The 19,098-nt window shown below is 45.5% G+C and overlaps 1 protein-coding gene across 1 annotated transcript in view; it reads left to right on the top strand.

Annotated features, from left to right (window-relative positions):
• Positions 1-16,955, top strand: part of LOC120065392 (plexin-A1-like) — a 384,951-nt gene extending 367,996 nt beyond the window's left edge. The window contains exons 23-31 of the mRNA XM_039016370.1: positions 5,769-5,915; positions 6,176-6,335; positions 6,483-6,586; positions 10,516-10,612; positions 11,063-11,253; positions 14,544-14,713; positions 15,180-15,392; positions 15,656-15,806; positions 16,097-16,955. Coding sequence (XP_038872298.1) covers positions 5,769-5,915; positions 6,176-6,335; positions 6,483-6,586; positions 10,516-10,612; positions 11,063-11,253; positions 14,544-14,713; positions 15,180-15,392; positions 15,656-15,806; positions 16,097-16,192 — 1,329 coding nt within the window. The 3' untranslated portion in view covers positions 16,193-16,955. The remainder of the gene's footprint in view (positions 1-5,768; positions 5,916-6,175; positions 6,336-6,482; positions 6,587-10,515; positions 10,613-11,062; positions 11,254-14,543; positions 14,714-15,179; positions 15,393-15,655; positions 15,807-16,096) is intronic.
• The last annotated feature ends 2,143 nt before the right edge of the window (positions 16,956-19,098 follow it).

Genomic DNA, 19,098 nt, shown 5'->3' with positions numbered 1-19,098 from the left:
GTAGGAGAACGCCTGTTCATGCTGTACTGTGTACCCTGTGTGTTGGAGAACCCCTGTTCATGCTGTACTGTGTACCCTGTGTGTTGGAGAACCCCTGTTCATGCTGTACTGTGTACCCTGTGTGTAGGAGAACCCCTGTTCATGCTGTACTGTGTACCCTGTGTGTTGGAGAACCCCTGTTCATGCTGTACTGTGTGCCCTGTGTGTTGGAGAACCCCTGTTCATGCTGTACTGTGTACCCTGTGTGTTGGAGAACCCCTGTTCATGCTGTACTGTGTACCCTGTGTGTTGGAGAACCCCTGTGCATGCTGTACTGTGTACCCTGTGTGTTGGAGAACCCCTGTTCATGCTGTACTGTGTACCCTGTGTGTTGGAGAACCTCTGTTCATGCTGTACTGTGTACCCTGTGTGTTGGAGAACCCCTGTTCATGCTGTACTGTGTACCCTGTGTGTTGGAGAACCTCTGGTCATGCTGTACTGTGTACCCTGTGTGTTGGAGAGCCTCTGTTCATGCTGTACTGTGTACCCTGTGTGTTGGAGAACCCCTCTTCATGCTGTACTGTGTACCCTGTGTGTTGGAGAACCCCTGTTCATGCTGTACTGTGTACCCTGTGTGTTGGAGAACCCCTGTTCATGCTGTACTGTGTACCCTGTGTGTTGGAGAACCCCTGTTCATGCTGTACTGTGTACCATGTGTGTTGGAGAACCCCTGTTCATGCTGTACTCTGTACCCTGTGTGTTGGAGAACCCCTGTTCATGCTGTACTGTGTACCCTGTGTGTTGGAGAACCCCTGTTCATGCTGTACTGTGTACCCTGTGTGTTGGAGAACCCCTGTTCATGCTGTACTGTGTACCCTGTGTGTAGGAGAACCCCTGTTCATGCAGTACTGTGTACCCTGTGTGTAGGAGAACCCCTGTTCATGCTGTACTGTGTACCCTGTGTGTTGGAGAACCCCTGTTCATGCTGTACTGTGTACCCTGTGTGTAGGAGAACCCCTGTTCATGCAGTACTGTGTACCCTGTGTGTAGGAGAACCCCTGTTCATGCAGTACTGTGTACCCTGTGTGTTGGAGAACCCCTGTTCATGCTGTACTGTGTACCCTGTATGTTGGAGAACCCCTGTTCATGCTGTACTGTGTACCCTGTGTGTTGGAGAACCCCTGTTCATGCTGTACTGTGTACCCTGTGTGTAGGAGAACCCCTGTTCATGCAGTACTGTGTACCCTGTGTGTTGGAGAACCCCTGTTCATGCTGTACTGTGTACCCTGTGTGTTGGAGAACCCCTGTTCATGCTGTACTGTGTACCCTGTGTGTTGGAGAACCTCTGTTCATGCTGTACTGTGTACCCTGTGTGTTGGAGAACCCCTGTTCATGCTGTACTGTGTACCCTGTGTGTTGGAGAACCTCTGGTCATGCTGTACTGTGTACCCTGTGTGTTGGAGAGCCTCTGTTCATGCTGTACTGTGTACCCTGTGTGTTGGAGAACCCCTCTTCATGCTGTACTGTGTACCCTGTGTGTTGGAGAACCCCTGTTCATGCTGTACTGTGTACCCTGTGTGTTGGAGAACCCCTGTTCATGCTGTACTGTGTACCCTGTGTGTTGGAGAACCCCTGTTCATGCTGTACTGTGTACCCTGTGTGTTGGAGAACCCCTGTTCATGCTGTACTCTGTACCCTGTGTGTTGGAGAACCCCTGTTCATGCTGTACTGTGTACCCTGTGTGTTGGAGAACCCCTGTTCATGCTGTACTGTGTACCCTGTGTGTTGGAGAACCCCTGTTCATGCTGTACTGTGTACCCTGTGTGTAGGAGAACCCCTGTTCATGCAGTACTGTGTACCCTGTGTGTAGGAGAACCCCTGTTCATGCTGTACTGTGTACCCTGTGTGTTGGAGAACCCCTGTTCATGCTGTACTGTGTACCCTGTGTGTAGGAGAACCCCTGTTCATGCAGTACTGTGTACCCTGTGTGTAGGAGAACCCCTGTTCATGCAGTACTGTGTACCCTGTGTGTTGGAGAACCCCTGTTCATGCTGTACTGTGTACCCTGTGTGTTGGAGAACCCCTGTTCATGCTGTACTGTGTACCCTGTGTGTAGGAGAACCCCTGTTCATGCTGTACTGTGTACCCTGTGTGTAGGAGAACCCCTGTTCATGCTGTACTGTGTACCCTGTGTGTTGGAGAACCCCTGTTCATGCTGTACTGTGTACCCTGTGTGTTGGATAACCCCTGTTCATGCTGTACTGTGTGTAGGAGTGTGTTGGAGAACCCCTGTTCATGCTGTACTGTGTACCCTGTGTGTTGGAGAACCCCTGTTCATGTTGTACTGTGTGTAGGAGTGTGTTGGAGAACCCCTGTTCATGCTGTACTGTGTACCCTGTGTGTTGGAGAACCCCTGTTCATGCTGTACTGTGTACCCTGTGTGTTGGGGAACCCCTGTTCATGCTGTACTGTGTACCCTGTGTGTTGGAGAACCCCTGTTCATGCTGTACTGTGTACCCTGTGTGTTGGAGAACCCCTGTTCATGCTTTACTGTGTACCCTGTGTGTTGGAGAACCCCTGTTCATGCTGTACTGTGTACCCTGTGTGTAGGAGAACCCCTGATCATGCTGTACTGTGTACCCTGTGTGTAGGAGTGTGCTGGGGAGCCTCTGTTCATGCTGTACTGTGTACCCTGTGTGTTGGAGAACCCCTGTTCATGCTGTACTGTGTACCCTGTGTGTTGGAGAACCCCTGTTCATGCTGTGCTGTGTACCCTGTGTGTAGGAGAACCCCTGTTCATGCTGTACTGTGTACCCTGTGTGTTGGAGAACCCCTGTTCATGCTGTACTGTGTACCCTGTGTGTTGGAGAACCCCTGTTCATGCTGTACTGTGTACCCTGTGTGTAGGAGAACCCCTGTTCATGCTGTATTGTGTACCCTGTGTGTTGGATAACCCCTGTTCATGCTGTACTGTGTACCCTGTGTGTTGGAGAACCTCTGTTCATGCTGTACTGTGTACCCTGTGTGTTGGAGAACCCCTGTTCATGCTGTACTGTGTACCCTGTGTGTTGGAGAACCCCTGTTCATGCTGTACTGTGTACCCTGTGTGTTGGAGAACCCCTGTTCATGCTGTGCTGTGTACCCTGTGTGTAGGAGAACCCCTGTTCATGCTGTACTGTGTACCCTGTGTGTTGGAGAACCCCTGTTCATGCTGTACTGTGTACCCTGTGTGTTGGAGAACCCCTGTTCATGCTGTACTGTGTACCCTGTGTGTAGGAGAACCCCTGTTCATGCTGTACTGTGTACCCTGTGTGTTGGAGAACCCCTGTTCATGCTGTACTGTGTACCCTGTGTGTTGGAGAACCTCTGTTCATGCTGTACTGTGTACCCTGTGTGTTGGAGAACCCCTGTTCATGCTGTACTGTGTACCATGTGTGTTGGAGAACCTCTGTTCATGCTGTACTGTGTACCCTGTGTGTTGGAGAACCCCTGTTCATGCTGTACTGTGTACCATGTGTGTTGGAGAACCCCTGTTCATGCTGTACTGTGTACCCTGTGTGTTGGAGAACCCCTGTTCATGCTGTACTGTGTACCCTGTGTGTTGGAGAACCCCTGTTCATGCTGTACTGTGTACCCTGTGTGTAGGAGAACCCCTGTTCATGCTGTACTGTGTACCCTGTGTGTTGGAGAACCCCTGTTCATGCTGTACTGTGTACCCTGTGTGTTGGAGAACCCCTGTTCATGCTGTACTGTGTACCCTGTGTTTAGGAGTGTGTTGGAGAACCCCTGTTCATGCTGTACTGTGTACCCTGTGTGTTGGAGAACCCCTGTTCATGCTGTACTGTGTACCCTGTGTGTTGGGGAACCCCTGTTCATGCTGTACTGTGTATCTGTGTGTTGGAGAACCTCTGTTCATGCTGTACTGTGTACCCTGTGTGTTGGAGAACCCCTGTTCATGCTGTACTGTGTACCCTGTGTGTTGGAGAACCTCTGTTCATGCTGTACTGTGTACCCTGTGTATGTAGGAGTGTGCTGGGGAGCCTCTGTTCATGCTGTACTGTGTACCATGTGTGTTGGAGAACCCCTGTTCATGCTGTACTGTGTACCCTGTGTGTTGGAGAACCCCTGTTCATGCTGTACTGTGTACCCTGTGTGTTGGAGAACCCCTGTTCATGCTGTACTGTGTACCCTGTGTGTTGGAGAACCCCTGTTCATGCTGTACTGTGTACCCTGTGTGTTGGAGAACCCCTGTTCATGCTGTACTGTGTACCCTGTGTGTTGGAGAACCTCTGTTCATGCTGTACTGTGTACCCTGTGTGTTGGAGAACCCCTGTGCATGCTGTACTGTGTACCCTGTGTGTTGGAGAACCCCTGTTCATGCTGTACTGTGTACCCTGTGTGTTGGAGAACCCCTGTTCATGCTGTACTGTGTACCCTGTGTGTTGGAGAACCCCTGTTCATGCTGTACTGTGTACCCTGTGTGTTGGAGAACCCCTGTTCATGCTGTACTGTGTACCCTGTGTGTTGGAGAACCCCTGTTCATGCTGTACTGTGTACCCTGTGTGTAGGAGAACCCCTGTTCATGCTGTACTGTGTACCCTGTGTGTTGGAGAACCCCTGTTCATGCTGTACTGTGTACCCTGTGTGTTGGAGAACCCCTGTTCATGCTGTACTGTGTACCCTGTGTGTAGGAGTGTGTTGGAGAACCCCTGTTCATGCTGTACTGTGTACCCTGTGTGTTGGAGAACCCCTGTTCATGCTGTACTGTGTACCCTGTGTGTTGGGGAACCCCTGTTCATGCTGTACTGTGTACCCTGTGTGTTGGAGAACCTCTGTTCATGCTGTACTGTGTACCCTGTGTGTTGGAGAACCCCTGTTCATGCTGTACTGTGTACCCTGTGTGTTGGAGAACCTCTGTTCATGCTGTACTGTGTACCCTGTGTATGTAGGAGTGTGCTGGGGAGCCTCTGTTCATGCTGTACTGTGTACCATGTGTGTTGGAGAACCCCTGTTCATGCTGTACTGTGTACCCTGTGTGTTGGAGAACCCCTGTTCATGCTGTACTGTGTACCCTGTGTGTTGGAGAACCCCTGTTCATGCTGTACTGTGTACCCTGTGTGTTGGAGAACCCCTGTTCATGCTGTACTGTGTACCCTGTGTGTTGGAGAACCCCTGTTCATGCTGTACTGTGTACCCTGTGTGTTGGAGAACCTCTGTTCATGCTGTACTGTGTACCCTGTGTGTTGGAGAACCCCTGTGCATGCTGTACTGTGTACCCTGTGTGTTGGAGAACCCCTGTTCATGCTGTACTGTGTACCCTGTGTGTTGGAGAACCCCTGTTCATGCTGTACTGTATACCCTGTGTGTTGGAGAACCCCTGTTCATGCTGTACTGTGTACCCTGTGTGTTGGATAACCCCTGTTCATGCTGTACTGTGTACCCTGTGTGTTGGAGAACCCCTGTTCATGCTGTACTGTGTACCCTGTGTGTTTCAGAACCCCTGTTTATGCTGTACTGTGTACCCTGTGTGTAGGAGAACCCCTGTTCATGCTGTACTGTGTACCCTGTGTGTAGGAGAACCCCTGTTCATGCTGTACTGTGTACCCTGTGTGTAGGATTGTGCTGGGGAGCTTCTGTTCATGCTGTACTGTGTACCCTGTGTGTAGGAGAACCCCTGTTCATGCTGTACTGTGTACCCTGTGTGTTGGAGAACCCCTGTTCATGCTGTACTGTGTACCCTGTGTGTTGGAGAACCACTGTTCATGCTGTACTGTGTACCCTGTCTCTAGGAGTGTGCTGGGGAGCCTCTGTTCATGCTGTACTGTGCTATGAAGCAGCAGATGGAGAAGGGGCCTATAGACTCCATCACAGGAGAGGCGCGCTACTCCCTCAGTGAGGACAAGCTCATCAGACAGCAGATTGACTACAAGACCCTGGTCAGTACCACAACACAGCTTGAATCACAGAAATAAGCGGAACACTTTTACATCATCTCTCTTTGACTGAATACATTCATTGCTCTGAGAACCATTCGTCTGGCTGGCTAGATAGTACAGTAGGTAGCTAGCTACAGGAGTGACTACAGGTGTATGTGGTTTAACTCACGTCTTCCACACTATTCACTCTGCTTCAAGCCTCTAGTCCTGTGAGTCTACCCCATTGCCAATCTTACCTTTGACCCTTACACCCCCCCTAGACCCTGCACTGTGTGAACCCGGAGAATGAGAACGCCCCGGAGGTGACGGTAAAGGGGCTGAACTGTGACACGGTGACCCAGGTGAAGGAAAAGCTGCTTGATGCTGTGTTCAAAGGAAGCCCTTACTCCCAGAGACCCAAGGCTTCAGACATGGACATGGGTAAGGCACACAAACACACCATGCACAAATGAACACACGCGCACACACACAACCCAAACCAATTAGCCAAAACACTCGTCCCAACACTATCTGGAGTCACTCAACAGACACTAACACATCCTCTCCTTCTGTTCGGTGTGTGTTCAGAGTGGCGTCAGGGCAGGATGGCCAGGATCATTCTCCAGGATGAGGATGTCACCACCAAGATAGACAATGACTGGAAGAGACTCAACACACTGGCCCACTACCAGGCAAGTCTGTCATGGTTTATGTCTCAAAGTTGATAAAATAATGTGTTTTTAATCAATCAATTAATCACATTTTATTTTTATGTATACACTTTACAATTACCGTATTACAAATATTTTCTGGATCGATGTAGGGGATCACTCCCTTGGTGTCTGCAGCCCGAAATTCATGGGTGTCATATATAATACATTTCTCCTCAGGAATGAATAAAGTGTATCTTATCTTAACTGTAATGCATAATACATTAAATCATTGTGTATATGATATAAAACAAGGAAATAAATACTGAGTAAAATACCATAATATGATACTATACAATATACTTTGTCAATTTACATGGAAATTCATACTACTTGTATACTGTAGGTCTATACAGAGATTATTGCTATCACACCAATAAAAACTTCAGTTATTAAGCTTGTTGTATGCAGCCAGTGCACCTGTGTAACAGATGTTGCTTGTATAATAGTTATGTGACCTTGCTTGAGACCTGGAGCTTGTAAAGAGAACGTCAGACTGCAACGCTAGTGCTGGTTAGATTAGTGTCCAGTGTACTTAACACACCAACCATCTATCGTTAGTATGGCTCAGTATCTGCCAAATCGATATCCCTGATCTTGGTGTCCATAGCCACCTCTCAGGATGTCTGCTCTTCCAGATCTTCAACCAGGAATGGATCTCCCCTCAGAATTAGTTCAAGTGGTTCTGCATGCAAGGACACAGTGAAGTATGTGATGTAGTTCTTGTAGTCTTCAATACATTTGTCTGTACAGGGTTTCACTCGATGTTCCCCATCAGTGGAGAGGCTATATGACTGATCATTGGTTAGTATACACTTAGAAGTTGTGTCAATGAGGATTTTGTCTAACTCCAGTCCTCTTCTCACTCATCTCTACCACATCTAACACAGTCCTTGAAGATCAGCTATAGCCTGGTTCACAGAGGAGGCAGTAGAGTACTGCACAGTGTCATCATCATAAAAGTGAAGTTTACAGTTTTTCACTAAGCAACCAATATTGTTTATATATAATGAGAATAGTACAGGTACTAAAATTGACCCATGAGGAACTCCTTTAGTGACCTCGAGGAATTGCAAATTGACACAGTCAGCAACTATATATTGAGATCTGTCCATAATGTAATTTTTTTAACTAACCACATACGCTGCTATCAAGTCCAACATGTGCAATAACAATGAGTCATCCACAATGTCAAAAGCCTTAGACAGGTCAATAACCGATGCAGCTTTTTATCTATAGAACATACAATATCATTGACAACATAGGATGCAGCTAAGATGGTACTATGACCTTATCTACATCCTGATTGATATGAATCTATGATACATTTCCTGGTTAAGGAGCAAAGTAGATTTTTATCAACTGTTTAAATATTTTTGCCAGACACGATGCAGTAGTTATTTGTCACTAGGGTTTCCGCCCTTGTGAAGAGGAAGTACAGGCGCTGCTTTCCATGCTTTAACTATAGAACTGCTGGGCCTTGAGGGACGACCCTTCAAGCTAACGAGCAGTCATTTTGACTGCAACATTCTAACGGTGTAATTAATCCCAGTATGTACAATACTTCCTCTTCACTTAGGGCCCCCAAAAGGGTCTGACTACATGTGTGGGTATGTATGTGGATACGCAGGCCTGCGAGCCACTGCGGCCCCTCATGATGAGGTCAGATTTTTGGTGGCCCCCCACTCCCATCAAAGATGCCCATCCCTGCCCTAAAACTTTTGTAGGGAGCATGCTTGTCAGCAAAAGTGTTAAAAACATCAGAGAAATAATCGAGAACTGACCTAGGGTCAGGAATGGCAGGTATACCTACTATGTCACAAAGATTGTGCAAAAAAATCTTGATCATTGACATCTGACATTCCTTGTGTTAATGATGGGCAGAACGGATTTAGGTAGTCTTACATCGGTAATACAGGCAATAAGGAAATGCTCATTGATATCATGAGCAAAAAACACAACCGGCTGTGTATTTACAGTGCATTCAGGAAGTATTCAGACCCTTCCCCTTTTCCACATTTTGTTTGTTTTGTTATATTCCTCTGTGGAGATGGTTGTCCTTCTAGAAGGTTCTCCTATCTCTGCAGAATTCCACCAATCAGGTCTTTATGGTAGAGTGGCCAGACGGAAGCCACTCCTCAGTAAAAGGCACATGACAGCCTGCTTGGAGTTTAGCAAAAGCCGCCTAAAGATTCTCAGACCATGAGAAATAAGATTCTCTGGTCTGATGAAACAAAGATGGAACTCTTTGGCCTGACTGCCAAGTGTCACGTCTGGAGGAAACCTGGCACCATCCCTACGGTGAAGCATGGTGGTGGCAGCATTATGCTGTGGAGATGTTTTTCAGTGCCAGGGACTGGGAGACTAGTCAGAATCGAGGGAAAGATGAACGGAGCAAAGTACAGAGATCCTTGATGCTGCTCCAGAGCGCTCAGGACCTCAGACCGGGGCAAATGTTCACCTTCCAACAGGATAACAACTCTAAGCACACAGTCAAGGCAACGCAGGAGTGGCTTGGGAACAAGTCTCTAAATGTCCTTGAGTGGCCCAGCCAGAGCCCAGACTTGAACCCGATCGAACATCTCTGGAGAGAACTGAAAATAGCTGTGCAGCTACGCTCCCCATCTAACCTGACAGAGCTTGAGAGGATCTGTAGAGACGAATGGGAAAATCTCCCCAAATACAGGTGTGCCAAGCTTGTTGCGTCATACCCAAGAAGACACAAGGCTGTAATCGCCAAAGGTGCTTCAACAAAGTACTGAGTAAAGGGTGTGAATACTGATGTAAATGTGATATTTCAGCTTTTTTATATATATATACATTTGTCAAATTTTTTATTGTGTGTAGTTTGATTTGGGGGGGAAAATATAGTAATCCATTTTAGAATAAGGCTGTAACATAACTAAATGTGGAAAAGTCAAGGGGTCTGAATACTTTCCGAATGCACTGTATGGGGTCTATTTGTACTGTAAGTGTGATGTCAATCAGGTCAGATTTTACTGGATTTTAAAATTGTGCCGGGTTGGTTTCGATATTACATGCGCTAAATTCAGATCGATGCATAATACCTTGAGCTTGTCTTAAACTTGAGTCATCCAATCAAGGTTAAAGACAACCCATAATCATCACTTACGATGCTGCATAAGTTGATAACAGGTCAGCTAAATGATTAGTAGCACTGGGATGAGCAGAGGGGTCCAGTATATCCTCAACATACTACATTTGATACCATTTTCCAGGCATACGTTTAGGGCTAGGCATTCAAACTGACAGAGGTGGAAAGTCATACTGACACATAAAGTCATACTGACACACACATCCATTTCTCGAGCGAGGTAGCAGTTTATTGTAAGAGGAAATGGAAGTTACCTGGTGTTTATATAGCTGTGTGTCTGTCTACTACTGTTGCCAATGTTATTTAAGTCAACCAACTTTTTGGTGATGAAAGCATACTTTTTAAAAAACACATTCTTACCCCGTCCAGATCCATTGTAATGGTTACATCTTTTTTTCTGACAGTCCACTGGAATATGACTTTGTCGTTGTCATCAGTCACTGCTGTCCACCTCTCCTGATGTATGGTGTTATATTTCCATCCGCAATAAGTATTTTACCAGGAGGGACCAACCAATCCCCAGAGGGAAATGTACCTGCGGAGAAAAAAACAACATTTTAATACAAACTTGAGTCTTTGAGTCTTCAGTCTTGGTGCTATTTCCAGGTCTATACAGGTTTGTTGCAAGATATTAGAATTGGGCTGCCTGTGTAAATGCAGCCTTAGTCAATCACTCCAGGCACCAGCAATGTAGCAGTGTGTATCACCTTTTTCTGACCACATGTCATGTGCAAAGTTTTCAGAGTTCAGATGCATGTCTAACTCTAACTGTTATATTTCCTGTACTCGCCATCAGGTGACGGATGGCTCAGTGATAGCCCTGGTGCCCAAGCAGAACTCTGCCTACAACATCTCCACCTCCTCCACCTTCACCAAGTCCCTCAACAGATACGGTTTGTGGGTGTGGGTGGGCAGGTAGATGTGTGGGTGGTTGTGTGCGTACAGGTGCGCGTGCATGCTATTTTATTCTCGAAGTGCTTTCTGTGTGTACGATTCAGAAATACACAGCTAAACATTAGAAATATCTCAATAGAAATGATAATGCGTGCCAAGTGTTGACATTAAGGTCAGACAGTGAAGAGGAGTGATGTGTGTCATGTAAGTCCGTCATAGGGCTGAGAGTAACTGGAGACTGTCCAGTCCCTGTCTGTGTCTTCTCCCCAGGATATCTCTGTCTCCCCCTGCCTTGATCACCCCCCTCCCCCGCCATCTCCTTTATCTCTCTTGACCCCCCTCCCTCGTATCTTTCTCTTCATCTATAACACACTGGTTATGTGATTTGAAATCATATTGGATTAATCTGAATCCTGACCATGTCCTCTCTCTCCCGTCTTCCCGTCCAGAGAGTATGTTGAGGACGGCCAGTAGTCCAGACAGCCTGCGTTCTAGGACCCCCATGATCACGCCTGACCTGGAGAGTGGTACCAAGCTGTGGCACCTGGTCAAGAACCACGACCACTCAGACCAGCGTGAGGGCGACCGTGGCAGCAAGATGGTCTCTGAGATATACCTGACCAGGCTATTGGCTACTAAGGTACCCCACACACAGACAGACACATTCACTCTCACTCACTCACTCACTCACTCACTCACTCACTCACTCACTCACTCACTCACTCACTCACTCACTCACTCACACCTGTCCCCCCTCTACCGGTAAACAACACCCAACATCCTAGCTCAAACCTGTTTCCTCCGACAGCCAGCTCTCTCATTGACCTTTGTTTCCAAGGCGACTGGCTCAGATGCTCATTAACATTTTTCATAACCTTTTGCATGAGTAGGTGCAGCTCCCAAACGCTATGTTGTCTTAATTAGCAGCCTGACCTTTTGAGCGGTTTTCTGATCATTGGAATCAGGAAGGGAGATGGAGGGGCTTTCTCTTGGATCCTAAACCCTAATCCCTTCCTCTTGGATCCTAAACCCTAATCCCTTTCTCTTGGATCCTAAACCCTAATCCCTTCCTCTTGGATCCTAAACCCTAATCCCTTCCTCTTGGATCCTAAACCCTAATCCCTTCCTCTTGGATCCTAAACCCTAATCCCTTCCTCTTGGATCCTAAACCCTAATCCCTTCCTCTTGGATCCTAAACCCTAATCCCTTTCTCTTGGATCCTAAACCCTAATCCCTTTCTCTTGGATCCTAAACCCTAATCCCTTTCTCTTGGATCCTAAACCCTAATCCCTTTCTCTTGGATCCTAAACCCTAATCCCTTTCTCTTGGATCCTAAACCCTAATCCCTTTCTCTTGGATCCTAAACCCTAATCCCTTTCTCTTGGATCCTAAACCCTAATCCCTTTCTCTTGGATCCTAAACCCTAATCCCTTTCTCTTGGATCCTAAACCCTAATCCCTTCCTCTTGGATCCTAAACCCTAATCCCTTCCTCTTGGATCCTAAACCCTAATCCCTTCCGTTGGGACTCTCAAACAATGTTTGTGAATTGATTATTGGGGGTGCCCTAGGGGGGCATGTTTTAGTTCTAGCCAAGCACTTACACACACCTGATTTGACTAATCAAGGGCTTGGTGGTGGGTTGATAGGTTGCATCCGGTGTGTTTGTGCTGGTCTGGGAAAAACATGTGCGCAAAGATACGGATATAAATTCCATGAATAGAGCAGACATGAGTCCTCACTCTACATGTCATGAGGAATATCTGTTCTAGACAGTACTGCTATCGGCTCAGTACTGTGGCACTATAAGCACTAAAGACATCAACTGGCAGGCCATTACTTTCTGTTCCTCCATGCCTTGTTGGTAGCACCTAATTTACCATGCACAGGATGTGCCACACCACTAGGCGCTCATTTGCACTTGCTAAGTACTGTACATTAAGGCGTTTCTGCTCACCCTCGCGATTTCTCTCCCCTGTTGTTTTTTCATTTGCTCATGATTTCCCTTCAGGTAAAAAAGTGCAAGGTTAGGTCTACGGGGGTTAGAGAGTTTGGAGAATGAACAGTGAGAGTGGGAAAGTCGACAGGAGTCTTGGCCTGTATATACTTCATGTACAGTGGGGCAAAAAAGTATTTAGTCAGCCACTAATTGTGCAAGTTCTCCCACTTAAAAAGATGAGAGAGGCCTGTAATTTTCATCATAGGTACACTTCAACTATGACAGACAAAATGAGGGGAAAAAATCCAGAAAATCACATTGTAGGATTTTTAATGAATTTATTTGCAAATTATGGTGGAAAATAAGTATTTGGTCAATAACAAAAGTTTATCTCAATACTTTGTTATATACCCTTTGTTGGCAATGACAGAGGTCAAACGTTTTCTGTATGTCTTCACAAGGTTTTCACACACTGTTGCTGGTATTTTGGCCCATTCCTCCATGCAGATCTCCTCTAGAGCAGTGATGTTTTGGGGCTGTTGCTGGGCAACACGGACTTTCAACTCCCTCCAAAGATTTTCTATGGGGTTGAGATCTGGAGACTGGCTAGGCCACTCCAGGACCTTGAAATGCTTCTTACGAAGCCACTCCTTCGTTGCCCGGGCGGTGTGTTTGGGATCATTGTCATGCTGAAAGACCCAGCCACGTTTCATCTTCAATGCCCTTGCTGATGGAAGGAGGTTTTCACTCAAAATGTCACGATACATGGCCCCATTCATTCTTTCCTTTACGCGGATCAGTCGTCCTGGTCCCTTTGCAGAAAAACAGCCCCAAAGCATGATGTTTCCACCTCCATGCTTCACAGTAGGTATGGTGTTCTTTGGATGCAACTCAGCATTCTTTGTCCTCCAAACACGACGAGTTGAGTTTTTACCAAAAAGTTCTATTTTGGTTTCATCTGACCATATGACATTCTCCCAATCTTCTTCTGGATCATCCAAATGCTCTTTAGCAAACTTCAGACGGGCCTGGACATGTACTGGCTTAAGCAGGGGAACACGTCTGGCACTGCAGGATTTGAGTCCCTGGCGGCGTAGTGTGTTACTGATGGTAGGCTTTGTTACTTTGGTCCCAGCTCTCTGCAGGTCATTCACTAGGTCCCCCCGTGTGGTTCTAGGATTTTTGCTCACCGTTCTTGTGATCATTTTGACCCCACGGGGTGAGATCTTGCGTGGAGCCCCAGATCGAGGGGGATTATCAGTGGTCTTGTATGTCTTCCATTTCCTAATAATTGCTCCCACAGTTGATTTCTTCAAACCAAGCTGCTTACCTATTGCAGATTCAGTCTTCCCAGCCTGGTGCAGGTCTACAATTTTGTTTCTGGTGTCCTTTGACAGCTCTTTGGTCTTGGCCATAGTGGAGTTTGGAGTGTGACTGTTTGAGGTTGTGGACAGGTGTCTTTTATACTGATAACAAGTTCAAACAGGTGCCATTAATACAGGTAACGAGTGGAGGACAGAGGAGCCTCTTAAAGAAGAAGTTACAGGTCTGTGAGAGCCAGAAATCTTGCTTGTTTGTAGGTGACCAAATACTTATTTTCCACCATAATTTGCAAATAAATTCATTAAAAATCCTACAATGTGATTTTCTGGATTTTTTTTCCTCATTTTGTCTGTCATAGTTGAAGTGTACCTATGATGAAACTTACAGGCCTCTCTCATCTTTTTAAGTGGGAGAACTTGCACAATTGGTGGCTGACAATACTTTTTTGCCCCACTGTATATATTAGTGTAGTTTTGGCCAATATGTTGGTATGTGAATAACTGACCGGAGCCGGCTTTGTTCGTCTGTTAGTTTGTTAGTCTAAATGCGTCCACAGTGTGAGGAACTTTTCAATTTCAACTTCATAAAACAGTGAATTGTACAATACAAAGCCTCATGAAGTTGATATCAGTGATACAACTCTATAACCCTCCCCTTTCTCCTTTCACAGGGTACATTGCAGAAGTTTGTGGACGACCTGTTTGAGACCATCTTCAGTACGGCCCATCGAGGCAGTGCCCTGCCGCTCGCCATTAAGTACATGTTTGACTTCCTGGACGAGCAGGCCGACAAGCACTGCATCTCTGACTTGGATGTACGGCACACCTGGAAGAGCAACTGGTGAGTGGGTTGACTATCTTAGCTGGCATGTCTGCTGGCAAGGTTGGTCGGATTTATAGAAAAGCAAGCAATAACTTAATACACTGATAAGACTAACATTCCTTTGAATATTTTACCCAGATTTTAGGAGATAGCGAGGCATATTTAGTTTCTTTAAAAAAAGATCCACCAGTCAGAAGAATACATAAAGCTCAAGAGGTACCCCTAGATATGAAGAAATATAAGCGTAGCTTTGAAATAGAATTAAGCATAATGATTATGGCTCTAGATTGCAGGAAAAATATTTATTCAGGTGTTTGAAAAATACAATATTCTCCAACCCCCCTATCTTACATAGATTTTTGGCGTGCATGCCGCCCCTGGTTGAGTGTTAAGGAGAATGTACGGTGGAGTATGACGTTAAGATTACTCTCACTAAAATGTTTTCTCTCTTCTTCCCACTCCCTCTCCATCTCTTCCTCCCTAGTCTTCCTCTGCGGTTCTGGGTGAACGTGATCAAGAACCCCCAGTTTGTGTTTGACATCCACAAGAACAGCATCACGGATGCGTGTCTGTCTGTGGTGGCCCAGACCTTCATGGACTCCTGCTCCACCTCAGAACACAAGCTGGGCAAAGACTCGCCCTCAAACAAGCTGCTCTACGCTAAAGACATTCCCAACTACAAGAACTGGGTGGAACGGTATGGATATAGGCTATGTTCAGCAGGCGGGCCATTATGGATTAGGTTGAAAATTCAAACTAGGGTAGGAAAGTAACACTGTTGCCATTTGACAGCATGGAACTCGCTTGGTCACTTGGCTTGCCTTTATTCAGCTCACTTGGTTTCATTGGTCAATTGATATGTGTCAGTTAAATATTGACAGAGTGATTGCTTAAAGATTCTCCCACACACTCTCACCTTCCCTCCCTCTCTCTCTGTCTCCATCCCCCATTCTTTCTCAGGTACTACTCAGATATCTCGCGGATGCCCGTCATCAGTGACCAGGACATGAGTGCGTACCTGGCGGAGCAGTCGCGGCTCCACCTCAGCCAGTTCAACAGCATGAGCGCCCTGCACGAAATCTACTCCTACATTGTCAAGTACAAAGATGAGGTGAGAACAATGGCAGACATTTTTGTTATGTTTGTTTATTTAGAAGGGATTGCACCCTACTTTGGATTTGAAGAACTGCTCAGTTGTCGCTCAGTTGTCGCTCTCTCAACTGCTTTTGTAAAAGCTAATGTTTCTCACTGCTCATTTTCTCTCTCCCTTTCTCCCTCCCTCTCCCTTTCTCCCTCCCTCCCTTCCTCTCTCTCCCTCACTCTCTCCCTCTTTCTCGCATTTTGTTTCTCTCGCTTTCTTATCATCTCTTTCTCTCTCTGTCTCTCTCTGTCCATCCTCAGATTCTGACGGCTTTGGAGAGGGACGAGCAGTCGCGGAGGCAGAGACTGAGGAGCAAGCTGGAGCAGGTCATCAACACAATGGCCCTGGCCAGCTGAGGACTGACCCTTGCTCTCCTCCTCATCTCCATCGTCCTCTCTTTCTCTCCTCACCCAGAGGAATTTAAACTCAGACAGTGTGGTTTTCAACCCCCCCCCCTAAAACATGTGATGGAGCTACTGCAAAGGACAGAACAGGGGGCATTCAGCAGTACTGGGCGGGTGTATGTGTGTAAATGCGTGTCTATATATGTGTGTGTGTGTCTATGTCAGACCAAGGCACTGGATGTTTCGTCACACACACACCGAGAGACAGCATCACCGGAAAGCATTTTGATTATCGTCGCTGTTGTCATGTTTTTAGTTATTTTCTGTCGGTTTTCCTGAGTTTTGGCGTCGCAAAGCCCTGTATCGTATAACCAGGATGGGACATTTGAAGTGGAATTCCATTTTGGCATCACAAACAGGACATAACATTGTTTGGCATCCTTGGAGCCAATGGGAGATAAGCTCCTCAGGTCACATGTCTCCTGTTGGAATCGAAGATCAATGACTTAACTTTTTTTTCTCCATTTTTTGTTGTATTATTTTTTGTAATAAACTGCCCACTGATCTCTCGCCACCTGTGTTACTGCTGAATTTGCACAATTTACAAATACGTTACCAAGGAAGGCTATATAGATATTATATATAAATACAACTAAACATTTTTAAGAAACAAATATTAGGGTTAAAACAACCCATCAACAGCAAAACTTTGATTTGATATTCCAGCAAAAACAAAATCTACGTAGAAAAAAAAACGAAGAAATAAAAAGAAACAAAAAAGTTGTGCTGTGCCATGTTTTCTTTTGATGTTGTTTAGTGAAAATACATTTTATTAGATGGAATGTGTATGATTTAAATATGAACATGCTTAGTGACTGAAAAATAATTGTCAAAGTAATAAAAGAAAGGAAGGCACTTTGCCCCTTAGGGCCACCATAGGAAGGCCATCCCATAATATTGTCACATTTCTGTATGGGAATGTTGGACTGGAGCAGTCCTCCGGAAACATTAGATTGCACGACAGATTTGCATTCTCCGTTTTTGACAAGTAAACACAGACTCTAGCAAGCATTGCTTCTTTTAATAGACAGTTCTGATGGAATCTAGCATGAAGGTTCATGTTCATCCTCCAGGGCTAAAGAATTTGACAGCTTGTCCTACAGTGGTTGACCAATAGAGAGCATTGCACTACTTGAACCAATTACAATTGTTAGATACTACTGCCCTGTTGGAGCTAGAAAAACAAGCATTTCGCTACACCCACAATAACATCTGCTAAACATGTGTATGTGACAAATAAAATGTGATTTGATCTATAGGCTACCCCACCACCAGTTAGCATTACCACGTCTGATGTCTTACCTGGTGGAATAATAGTTAAAGAAATAGTTAAATGTGATCAGGGAGGGTTTTACTGAGCCTCTTAGTCTGAAACAACAAAGTGTGAGAAAGAAAGACTTTTCCAGCCCTGGGCCCTTCTTCCTCATCTCTTCCCAATGCTATTCTGCAGATAATAAGCAAGGTGATGGTAGTGTGGTAAAGACTGCTTCTTCTCTCCTAATCCAGAGATCAGAGACAGGCTGGGGCTTTAGCTCTCACCCATAGGGTGGTCTGGACGGTAGAGGGGGGAGGCACCCTCCACTCATTAGCAACACAAGGATAAGTAATCCCTTATCTCCCCTGGTCCTTGGTTCTATCTAAACAAGCTCACTTGCCATGTGTGACTTAAGATGTTTTTCAAAACTTCTCTCTTCTCTTGAGAGGTTTGTTTTTGGAGGTTTGACTTTGTGGAGCGTTTTTCCCCCGTTTTTTTCTTCTGTTTTCTCTGCTTGCCGAAAACCAAACTGTGGTCTGTAATGTATTTTTGTTGATGTTTGATTTTGTAAATTGTATTTACTTTCGTTTTTTTTATGATAATGAAATGTAGCTTTTGGCAAAAAAAAATGTATCAGGTTGTTTTCCTTGTTGTTTTTCTCATCTCTCTTTTGAACGTGTAAATTGTGCATTACGCGGTACGCTGAAGATGAAGAGACGTCTTCGGTTTATCTGAAGTTTAAGTACTGTTCATAAGGTTTATTTTCTGATCTCTACGATCAGTGTAAAATATCACATCAGATAAGCATCTGTGTCTTTTCCAGATGGAATCAGTGACTTGCTGCTTTAATCCATATCTTATTTTTTATATATCATAAATGCTTTTGCAATACATTGTATGCCAGGTTCCTTCCTAAACTCCTCTGAACAGAAATAAAAACAAAAGACCCCTTAAATAGACATGACACATTGGTACATCTCAAATGACACCCTAATACCTGTATTGTACACTAAGGCCCTGATCAAAACTAGTACACTATATAGGAAATAGGGTGCCATTTTGGACATAGTCATTGATGTATACAGCTGTACTGCATTCCTGCCGTCTTTCTCTACGTATCAGACCGTTAATATACAGGTGCTATCCTGGTCCCGGATCTGTTATGTCTACCCAAACATTTGGCATGACAATGACCGTCGTAGTTGACAAGACCGCACAAACAGATCTGAGACCAAGCCATGCAGGTGCTACTTAGTGAGCGAAATAGAACCCTTAAAGGGACCACGTATACGGCGTCCATATTGGGACAGTGTCAGCCTCACAAGAAGTATGACGATCTCCTAATATGGATACCGCACATTTGTCATATACTAGCGTGCTTGGACCAAACAACACTTCAAAGTTAGCTTCTTTCAACAGACCAGGGTTCCTTTTTAAGCAACTGTGTGCCTGACTAGTAAATTGTTGGTGAAAAAGCATTACATTTAGAATGAGTCATAATCGGAACATAATCAGAAATGTTTAACTACTGTACGAGTTAAAAAATTAACTCCCCAAATATGCTTAGTCCGCTTTACAGGGCTTTTTAAAAAATAATCCCTGA

Source organism: Salvelinus namaycush, chromosome 20 (assembly GCF_016432855.1).
Source record: "Salvelinus namaycush isolate Seneca chromosome 20, SaNama_1.0, whole genome shotgun sequence".
NCBI classification, from domain to species: domain Eukaryota; kingdom Metazoa; phylum Chordata; class Actinopteri; order Salmoniformes; family Salmonidae; genus Salvelinus; species Salvelinus namaycush.
The sequence above is the reverse complement of the archived record's forward strand: the minus strand, read 5'-3'. Positions and strand labels throughout refer to the sequence as shown.